The sequence below is a fragment of the Trichoplax adhaerens genome, genomic scaffold (assembly GCF_000150275.1).
Source record: "Trichoplax adhaerens TRIADscaffold_2 genomic scaffold, whole genome shotgun sequence".
Classification (NCBI taxonomy): Eukaryota; Metazoa; Placozoa; class Uniplacotomia; order Trichoplacea; family Trichoplacidae; genus Trichoplax; species Trichoplax adhaerens.
In genome coordinates, this window is record NW_002060944.1 from 5,720,066 (window position 1) to 5,731,854 (window position 11,789).

Here is an 11,789-nt window from a genome sequence, read left to right on the forward strand (position 1 = left end):
AATCTGATTAATTATAATAAGCGATTCCAATGCATTTTTTACTATTAAGTGCTAACAATATCTTGAATAACAATATATACGGTCATAAATTACAATCTACAACTTCAAAGATATTATAATTAATTAATAAAAATGAGAGATTCATATAATTTTAATATATATGAGAGTATTGGTTTCGTGTATCACCCTCATGCAATTTTATAAACGAAAGTATGGCACACATACCGAAAATAATTTGGTAGGCCTAGCCCAATTTTATGCCATCTAGACTGAACAACTCTGTTCTCCGTGAGTAATGCAAGTTATCAATTGATATTATATCGATCAATCTAAAAGAATAAGTATGAATAAGCTTCGCAATATGACTTCAATCGATTACAGCGTATCGTAATTCAGAGAGATCGACTAAATGAATGTTCAATTTGAAGGGGTGTTTCCATCGTTATTATTGGATAAAATTTAGGCAGCTAACATATTGTCAATTCAATGACGAAGGTCACTCTGAATGAGGATATACGGTTCCAGCAGAAAAGTAGAATAAATTGTACCTGATTAGTCATCATATCTGCACATACAGGGTATACTAAAGGATTCGATGTAGATAGTTAAAAGCGGTTTGACATTAGAATCTTTTACTATTATGTACATTAAACTATCTATCATATTTATAGCGTCATTATTACCAATTTTTGCCTTACAGAATCACCTTAAAATCATAATGAAGGAACCTTTTTGATTGCCGGTTTAATTTATTCAAAGTTTACGTTGCATTCAGTATAAGCGTGAGTAGAGCCAGTTACTTATGAGTAGCGTAATGGTAGCAGTCTTGGAGTGGAATGAAATAGTCCTGTAGGTATGGCGGGTATTTTCGGAAGTGTTTTGCTTTCCTATCATTGACTTTTGCAGTGGAATTTGTACATACTCCATGTTTATCGAATTGGAAATCTATAATTATATTATAAGTATTAACGATATAGCAAGTATTTTCGTTACGCACATGTTCAAATGTCCTACTATTGCAGCCATTTATTCCAGGTAGATCAATGTAGTGGTAAAATTTTTACATGATTTGAAAGTGTAATCGCAAGTTGTTTCCGACTCAAATTGATATCAAAAACAAATTCAACTAAACTGCTAACTATACGCTATCGGTGGTAATACATAGTATATACTTGATCAATACTTATTCTGTGCCAAATTCTTCAAAGGTACATGACTTACAAGCGATAGGCTGAGGGACAATTGTCGATATTTGAATACCTTAACAATACTTCTGACTAATTACCAAAACTCGTTTATATGGTTTTACCTAAATTTTAAAACTTATTAGTTAAGCGGAAACAAGAGTCGCTATAGTTTTTTATAAAGCATCTCAAAATGGATTCACTGTAAGGGAATTATTACTACTAACGCTTTCATAGAAATCGCTTCTTACTTTTAAAATGTTTTCATAAAATGCCATAGAAATAAATCCTTTATCATCAAGTCAATTACTATCATCGCTGCAAATGTTTGACATTACAATGATCTCTTGTTGTTATCTTTTAATATTGTGAAATTCTCAAATATACTACAGGGAAAGAATATAATCAATGACATGGATAGTGGAAAGAGGATTTATGTTTTTCTATATATTTTTATTACTTAGACATCTAATTTGTTTGATATTGTTTTAATTGATATGAAAGAAAAGAATACTTTACCTGCAATAATATATATGGTATTATATCCAGCCCAATACAAACCGTTATTGTTATACGGTGCTATTATTAAGAATGCAAAATATGTAGCAATGGCTAAATAGTAAACATTCAGTCCAAAGTTATGAATAAAATTAATCAATTATTCATTGACCCAACTAATTGCGATTAGTAATTATAATACCGTGATTATAAGTCCATAGTATACCAATGCTATATGATCAGACACCACTGGTCAAATTTCGAACTTACTTCAGTCATAGCTCACAAGCATGTGAACTAACTGATTCCAAGTTAGAAGATCATTGCAGTTTTTGCTGAAATAGGAACCATATATGGATAGAAAGGTGACCAACTAATTCGATATTAGCATCAGTTCTTTATAACTTCATCAAAACGAAGATTAAATGATACCCTGATGTCCTATTTTACAAGTCTAATATGTAACGGTGTTGATTATTTCACGATGGTCTATTTACTTCGTTTTGACGAGAGAAAATGCATTACTCCATGCTTATTATGCTACCAGTTCATACTTGTGTAAAGACCACTTAATTCCTAACATTTAAACTTTAGTGTTCCGTTTACTGTACTTTAATCTTCAAATACTTTTTTTGCTTTGCAATATTATCTATCTTTTATCGATGTAGATAATTAGAAACAATTTTAACTGAAAACATCATGTCTTCTTTTACTTCCCTCGGTAATAACCTTAAAATCTGTATCATGTGATCCTAAGATCTTGTCCTTGATGGAACTCAATTTAAGTTATTTCTGCTCATTTGATACAAAAAATGAACGCTAACTAATGCGCAACAGTCTATAGGATAGTCCTCATTCGTAAAACAAGGCAGTTACTTTAATGAATGAGCTTCACTTATTGTTAACACAATCCTCATCACTGATCGATCCTGTTTCTCAAAGATTGACTTAATTAAAAGAGGTAAAATTACCAACATCATTTACTGCCGATACCTAGCATTCACTCAAGGATTTAACTAATCCAATGAGAATAATATCTTTTGTAATAATATCTTCATAATTCTAATATAAAGACCTTGTATAAGTTTTTAAACACTTTCTTTGACGTGACTTCCTGAATTTCAATCCCTCAAAATTCGAAACTGAACCTTTTCGATGTTATAATATATTAATTGTATAGCGGGTTGTAAAAATTGCAAGGGATAAACAACTGAAGGATAATTAGAAATTGTAAAGATGTACATGTATCAGGTGATAGCTGATTAAGATTTTTCGTTTCTAGTTGTTTCTCTAATATGAATTTTTAATAAGGAATTAATGTTATTCTTAAGTTTTCATTATCTAGTTGGTGTTTGCTGTAGATTAACCAATCTCTTATACTTTGATATTTACTAGGTTGAATTGGATCCATTCCATAAAATAGATCTATTATTAAATTCCTCGTAATGGCCCCTTTAAGAGCATTTGCCATTGAATGGAATGTAGCCAGTGATGACTTTGTTTGTGCAGGCTTCACTGGTTTCATCGTTCACCTCATTGGGTTAGTAACATGAAGACAAATGGCAATTGGAGCGGTCTAAACAGCTAGTTCCATAAAGAAGTTCTATAAAACTACTGAGTCTTATTTGCCTATACTGATATTAACATTAGTAGTGCTCTGGCACCTTTTTTTAAATAGCAATCATAAAATAAATCATCCTTCTTCGTTTGTAATATTAGGAAAAATTCTAAGTTACTAGGTTAAATAATTCACATTCATACCTTAAGGTAGTATTAGGTCGTATAGTAATTGAAGTAAAAAGCTGATAAAAGTATTTACGTAGAAATAAGCTAAGAGATTAATATAGTTATAATTATTGCCTTTCATTCTATTACTACAGTATTATAAACTTTGTTATCTTCTTACTTTAGGATCATCCTGTTAGCTATAGGATACTCTTTCTATCAACGAGTTTTTGCTACCTGCTCATGCTGCATAATTCTACAAATATTCTTGATTGGGATGCTGATTATTACCTCATGGCTAGCTATAGCTGATTTTGGAATCGGTTGGGTCAGCAGTCAAGGTAGCATCTCTTCCCCTGGGTTGAGGCGTTATTTACCATATTGGTTGTACTTTAGAGCCTTATTAACCATACCTGAAGTAATATGGGTCAGCCTTGGTACCTATTGGGCGTTCTATCCTAATAGTAGTCCTTGCTTACAGCTAGAAAGCGATTTATTAAAGATTGCTGTCATTGTGGAATGGTGTCTTATTACGTTAATTATCCTTATGTTGCCTTGCGCAATCTGTCCTCCAGCACGTTCTAAGCCCAATCAGCTATCAGGTTCACCACTTTGCTAAAATGATGTTCGCTGATGCTTAATTTATTTTAATTTAGTTTGCAATTATGATAATTTTAAATCTTTATCCAATTAGGTGATCAAGCTCGTCGTGCATTGAAAAGATTATTTCGTTGTCTCTTCTGTTATCGTGATTTAGACAATCATCCATCATCAAATCGTCAATGTCTCTGCTGTTTACCATTGCTATGTATATCTTGTTTACCCAATTATTGTCAATGCGATCAATCTGATGGAAGCGAGGATGGAATTTATGCCGCTATGAGCGAAGTCCTTACTTCTATTTTCTATGATATGAACACGGCTCCAAGTGATATTGCAGCAGGCTTAGTCTTAGTTAATAGGCAGCAAAAGAAAGACCGATTGCGACATGAAGTTCAGGTACAGTGATTTCAAAATTAGATTATGGTATTAACTACGAGTACAGTTGATTACGTCAGCTTAGAACTTCTGGACTTGCTTTTCGTCGAAGTTCTAGCTACTGAAATCGCATTAATATTGTACATTTCTTTGCGTATTACTTCAATATATTCTTCATAAATTAGTTTAATTGGCTAGAAACCAAATTGCTAGTTGTTAAAAGTATACCTCGGCGGCGCAATACTGAATCAAACGCTTTACTGCTATATATTTATAATAATATATCGGCATTTTATACGTCCGTAAATTCAGTTCAAATGTGAGACGTGTAGTATATCCAATATATCCCTTTATATCTCATCTTCAAGCACCGTTGCATATCGCAGCCAAATTTGTAGTTGTAACTACTACAAGGAAATCTGGTTAATATTTAATTATCTAGGAGCCGAACAGCGTACTACAAGAAACGATGCTAGTATAAGTGCATGTAGTATGGATCAGATTTACATATTGAGGATGCTTCTTCTCATCGTTTACGCCCACATTGATCACAGGGGATGGACACAGATTGGGATATTTTTACTTGCCTACTTACTAATTTATAGCTAGTGGTATCCGCACTAATACTCTACGATCGGTTTACTACACCGCAACGAATTAAGTCATTAGTAATGCATCTAAAATCTTTGATTTTTCCAATATTTAGGCGGCAACTATTACCAGAAACAATCGAAAAGCGTTAACAAAGTTTGATTATAACACATACGTAAGACATTACACTGTCGCTATTTCAGCGAAATATGAATGTTACATACGTATATAAATAACACTAACCTTAATTTTAAACTATAGGATGACCGTAAAGTCTTAAACGATTTATGTTATTATTATGATTACACGACTGCAATTTATGGCTGGCCATTATACCTACTAAAAAATTCGATATGCCATCACGGAGCTATATGCTCTCTTTGTCGGTAAGCTTATTGCACTATTTACTGAGTTATAATTTGAAGTTAACATTAATTTCCTCTGTCGAAGTATTTAATTACTTACGCATCAAAATGGTGTTATTTCCTTTCCGAAATATATAAATATCTTAAACGAACTGGTTAATAAAATCTATCTAATGTATTTATTTACGATCACCGTAATAACCATTATTTTCTAGGTCATGTTGTTTTGAAAGGTCACCCTCACAAGAAACTATAATTATAGAGGATAATTCTTGCCACTGCAATCAAACGGCCGTAAGAGGATTAATTCAGCAAAAAGCATACGAAGTGCTTTATGCCAGCTACAGGAACAAAGTAAGATGTCTTACGAAAATATGTTGTAGTGCACTATACTCTACTTATAGATTGCAGTAGTACATAGTGACCTCCCTGTTGCTTTTAAAAACTGCTATACATCCATTGCTGCGTTACAACGATAAAAATCACATATACCTCCGGAGTAATTAGTTGTTCTGTTCGTTTCCTTTTCTTCATTATTTGCACAGTATGCAATTCGTAGTAACTATTAGACAAACGATTAACTTATTAATAGACATAAAAGATTATCCATATCATTAGCTATCAATTAGTTCGTTAAATTAACTATTGGTTGATAAAACGAAAATTGGGCATCATTTTTACTAACTATAAGCCCCTCCTCTTCAGAAGCCGATTGTTACTCCGGCAGCAAAGAATATACATTTTTTAATTTTTACATATTCGTGGGTCACTGTATAATAGTTAGTGCATTCCACTACATGAGAATTTCGAATCTCAAGCAGCTCTCTCTCAGACGTATTAATAAAAATTAAAAACTATTAATGTTAACGGATCAAGCAGAATACTTCAGCAAAGTTTATATTATTGTACACTTTACCATTTCATATGTACATAACTGCTGATAAGTATTCTAAACAATATAAAGTTTAATCAAACTTTCACCTTTCCAGCTATATGAAACGCCTTTTTTACTTGCTGTTGATCATTCTCGTAAATCGGTAGTTGTATCCATTCGTGGTACATTGTCATTGATTGATCTAGCTGCTGATATGATTGCTACACCAACAAAGCTCTTGGTTGACGGTGTAGAAGATGCTTATACACACCAGGTATGGAAGACTTTATTCAGTGTTAAGAGTAACGAAAAAACTGAAGTCAAATTATGGATTCTAAATATGCTTAATCCTAAAATCTAAATACGAAAATATCTGCCTACATACGTATAATTGATTGATTATTTAAATTTGGGTAGGGAATTACTAAGTGTGCTGAAAATATCAAGCAGAAGTTAGATGAAAACAATCTACTAGCAATCGTTATGAAACAGCATTCTGTAAGTGATTATAGATATGTAGTAATGTATACAACTAGACTATATAATTAAGTTTATTAATTTGGAAACCCACCTTTAGTAGAAACTATCATATTGAAGTGATAAGGTATTTAGCTTTACAAGTTATGCACTTCACATATTTTACGCACCTATAAACACTGTATCAAGCATACAAACATCCTAATACTTAATAGTTGGCAATGACTTCAGTGATAGAAGTACCTTTGAAAGTTAATCATTTAACCGTAAATGTAATCGACTAGTGATCTATATACATGAACCATTTATGTCATTCTTATCCGTAGAGTAATATAAAATAGCCTTCGTAGTAATAAGAAATCATAGCCGAAAGCTGAACCAAAACTTGTGATTATCTAATTAATTCAATTTCACCTGAAATTGCTAAAATATTATTATCGTTTGGTAACTATAAAAATTTGTAATTACAGAGCTACCGACTTATTATTACTGGACATTCATTGGGTGCTGGTACAGCTGCTATTCTATCAATTCTTCTTCGACGTGATTATCCTAAATTGTTATGTTACGCATATTCTCCACCTGGCGGCCTTGTGAGGTGGGTACTATATTTACGATGATTCTTTATTACCATAAGCGACATATAAAAATTAAGCTATTAACGGCTTTATTGCTAACTGAAATCATTAATTACCTAGCTCGTCACTTCGTACATATACGGAAGGGTTTATCATATCTATGGTTGTCGGCTACGACGTTATTCCAAGGTACGAAGATAAGTTATAGTACATGAGTACGCCACTTAATTATACAATCATTGCTTATTAATCACTGTAATTTATTACCTCGTAAATTTTTGCATTGTTTAGATTGAGCAGACAGAACCTTCGTAAGTTACGCCATGAAATATTAACACAGCTTCAAGATTGTCCTTTACCAAAGGTAATTTTTAATATTTCGCACTTTTGAGTTGAAAGCGCTCGGTACTAATAATTATTAATAAGTGATAGCTTAATATACTGAGTTAGGCTTTTCTAAACGATAATTCCTTTTTGTTACACCCAATTACGGCATGCGTTAAAGCACTAAATTATTAAATTTTGTCCATTTAGATGCAACGTAATCTCATTATTAATTTTAGTTCATATTAATTAATTTAGTATAAAATTCTGTCTACCAGTCGCTGCTGCTGCTGTTGCTGTTGCGCACAGTTTACACTGGGCTGTTTATTGAATTGTACGGAAGCTGATCTCGAGAACGGGCAACCACCTGTTGATCCATGTAAAATATAAAATAGTATTTGATTTAGTGTAACAGCTATTTCATGTTATCAAAACATTGCAAGTATTGATATCTGTCGTTCAATTATAGATACATTATCGGATTCGGATATTATTGAACTTTTTCCGCCTGGAAAGATCGCGTACCTTACCGATAACCGGCACTTTAAGTAAGAGCATGCCACCTGATACGATGCTTCTATGAGAACTGTTACTAATAATTAATGATTACCTAAGAGTAGATTGTTGTAAATTATGCATTTGTTTTATCTGCCTGCAATGTACTTAAAAATTAGCTAGTAGTTTAAATTTTATATCGAAATATTCGAGCATCGTAGATATTGGATTCTCTTACAATAACATTTTATTAAAGGTAGCTAATAGTCATCTCGATGCCAAATACAAGCTGTATATAAGATAATCACTTCTACTCAGTTTTAGTAGATATGAAATAGATATGAAAAAACATATTTTTTTACTGCTTGCATAAAGAACACTTACAATTCTTCGTCGCATTTTATTGATCATAGTACTACAGAAGAAACTGGGCACACAGCTTATTGGAGTGATCATCTTGTCTTTGATAAAATTTTAATGGCTGGGGCCATGATGTCCGATCATCGGCCACTTCAAGTCGGTAAAGCTTTAAATGATATTTCCGATATGTTATCACAATGCCAGGTTAAATTGGTTACCACTGTTTAATTTTTTTATTTCACGGTCTTCCATCACAGTTTTATTGATATCCTACAATTATGATCTCTTCTGACTTAAATTTTACTATGATATATGATCTAATTTCTTCAAAATTTAAGTATCTCACTGGAAGTATAAAATTACAAGAGCCATATATGTTAAACAGAAATAATTTTTTGTCCTATACGTATTTTTATATGACGTTGCCACTCTTGAAAAAATTATATAACAAACTCTTTTCTAACAATCATGGTACAACATCATCATTTCTCGCCCGACTTATAAATCACAACTACATTTGACTCTTTGCTTTAGTTAAAATTTATATTGTTTAGGTTCACTATTTGCTGCCGGTAATTTACTGCTTGCATTGGAAACAAATTATCTACACGTATAGGATCCGAAATGAAGATTAAAGTTAATCTGTGATACATTTTCAAAACACAATTCTGCCTTAATAATAGGCTATATATATATATGATTTTATTATAACCTTCGAATAGCTATTTAAATCTCTTTGTATTACCTTGATTTAAAAATTAAATGCCATGCCAATAAATATTAATGTCATAACACTAATCTGCTAATCTATGCTTCTACAAGCAAACTCATATTGATCAGAAGTTGGAAAACTTGGCTTAGATCAGTAGAATCCGAAGGCATTGGAACAATTGTGTGTACCTGCATTTAAGAGATTAAATACATACTCAATATGCCCTTTACTTAACATCCTTTGATTATACCTTCAATAGATTTAACTCTCTAAAGTAATTTCCCTTGATAGCGGTGAAAATTCCATTTACGGTATACATTGGGACAATTAGGAGTTTAATTAAGCAGGAGAAACCTATTTTACGAATTGTAAAATGCTAGCGCGCAATATAATCACAATTTACGCTTGAGATGAGTTCTCGTATACATACCGTAGTGTAGACGAAATAAAATTTTGAATGAAACAGGCCCTATGGCTAGACATACACAGTACAAAATTCCGACTACAAAATATCAATTAACACAAAAAGTTGCTACCGAAACTAATTACGAAAAGATGACGTACTTTGCAATATATGATACTGCAAATAGTTACCGAAGATAATTACAGCTTTTAAAAACGTCCAAAAATATAGCATTAAGGAAAATTAGGCTACACTATGCCCAAGCTTTTCTCCAATTGGTCAGCAGTGGGATTTATCTTTGTTAGGCGTACAAGTTCTATAACTTCAAAGATACGAAGATATTGAATTGACTTTTCATTAACGAAATGATATATTGTAAGTGATCCTCATATAAGTAAATCTAATGAATGATCGCCTCAAAATCACTTATAGGTAAAATGACTAAAATTAAAATTAAAATCATGTACTAAACCTTACTTGTAACGACTAGTAAATAATCTTTTCAAATACAGTAAACCGATGCAAGCTGATAATAAGCTTTTGACCTTTAGCATAATTATAATAGATTGTAAAGCGATCTTAATAAGAAAAGTCTTAATAAATAATTAATTTTAAGATCATGCAGGTCCTAAAATAGATCAAGATTAAGTTAAACTTATTTATCAAATATCTCATACGAATGGGATGATAGTTCAAGTTTTTCAAGAATTGAAACTAAATGCATACCCTCATATGCAAAGATCTGTCTGCGCCTTATGATTTATTACAGTTCTACGCCTATCATACCCGAAAATAATTAGTATAATTATTTTCGTTTAAAAATTATGAATCTTAGTACAGTCTATCTGTCATTTACTTCGGGATCGCCCTTATTTTGAATCAAGAATTGTAGTATAGATGGACCGCTTCAATTTCCTTAACGAGGTCTCTTCGATTTAATTATTATAAATTAGTGTAATTCATTAATAGCGAGTGCACTTTAAGCAAATTAGATGGTTTTACCGTGATAGCTTTCTTACAATTCGTTATTAAGTAGTAATCAATCGTTAGTGGTTTGATTTCTAACGCCTGAAGATAATACAATTTGAACAAGAAATTGCTTCTTTTGATACCGGCAGTTTAAATAATTAGTCCATGTAAAGAATTTTATACATTGAACGTTATTCTTCTCGAAATTCGCTACAAGTTATTAAAACATGCATGCTTTTTTAAACGGAAATAAAAATCACAATCATCGGATAGTAATTCCACTAATATACAGAAGTCAGATACAAGATGATTAATAATGATCAGTTACGAAATTGATATGAATTAAAATTAAAATTATGTCTTTGAATTGCAATATATTAGCGTAAACGACTATTTCGATGTTTCTATTTTATCACATTGACTACAACACATCAGAAAAAATATTGACGTATTGTCTATTAGTATGATCATCATTCTTGTTACTTCGATAAAATTTTAATGGCAGATGCTACGACAGATATTATTTCGTTCAAGTGAATTAGCCTTTAAATTGTATTTTTAAGATGTTATTTTCCATATCGAGTAATCGATTGGTTACTGTTTAATTATTCAATTTCTTAATATGCTTATATAATACTTTGATGTCGAGATAATAATACCATACTTTATAGTCTAATAATTTGTTTTATTATGACAAGTAATATAAATTCTTAAAAAATAAACTTTAGATATCTAGTTGAAATATGCATATTTTTACAGTCATACAAACTGTACAGAACTAATTTTTACCGTTTGAGGATTTTTACACGATACTATCATATTTGAAAATAAATATCACTGTAACAATTTTTCGGTAAAGTTTGGTATTATTTTCATCTAAATTATAAAATATAACAAAACTGGCTATAACACACGGTGATGCTAAGTGCAAATTAACATTATTTAGTTTCACTAATTGCTGCAGTTATTTCAAATTATTCACATGTACATGATCAGAAAATTAAAATCAATCTTAATTTGCGATTTGTTTCTAGTTGAGTATAATTTTTTGTTATAGTTATATACTATAACAAATTTATAAAAAGTCTTCAAATAATCATCGTAATTTCTGCTGATTACCATGGTTGTAAAATGTTATGCAACGCATTATAGTGTCAATCTGTTAATATAACTGTGTACTGTAGCGGTAGAGACTTTATTACAGTATGTTTTCTTTAATGATTATATTCATAGCTAATATTCTGGAAATTGATTCA

At 31.4% G+C, this 11,789-nt stretch overlaps 1 protein-coding gene across 1 annotated transcript; it reads left to right on the top strand.

Annotated features, from left to right (window-relative positions):
* Positions 1-3,127: 3,127 nt before the first annotated feature.
* Positions 3,128-9,084, top strand: TRIADDRAFT_53545 (uncharacterized protein; the record flags this gene model as incomplete). Its single annotated transcript, XM_002109435.1, has 15 exons — positions 3,128-3,222; positions 3,594-4,009; positions 4,102-4,406; positions 5,092-5,151; positions 5,238-5,362; positions 5,557-5,695; positions 6,331-6,489; positions 6,633-6,713; positions 7,163-7,290; positions 7,391-7,459; positions 7,562-7,634; positions 7,853-7,973; positions 8,064-8,142; positions 8,503-8,653; positions 9,004-9,084. 15 exons carry the CDS (start codon positions 3,128-3,130, stop codon positions 9,082-9,084), a joined length of 2,082 nt encoding a protein of 693 aa, XP_002109471.1.
* Between the last annotated feature and the right edge of the window lie 2,705 nt (positions 9,085-11,789).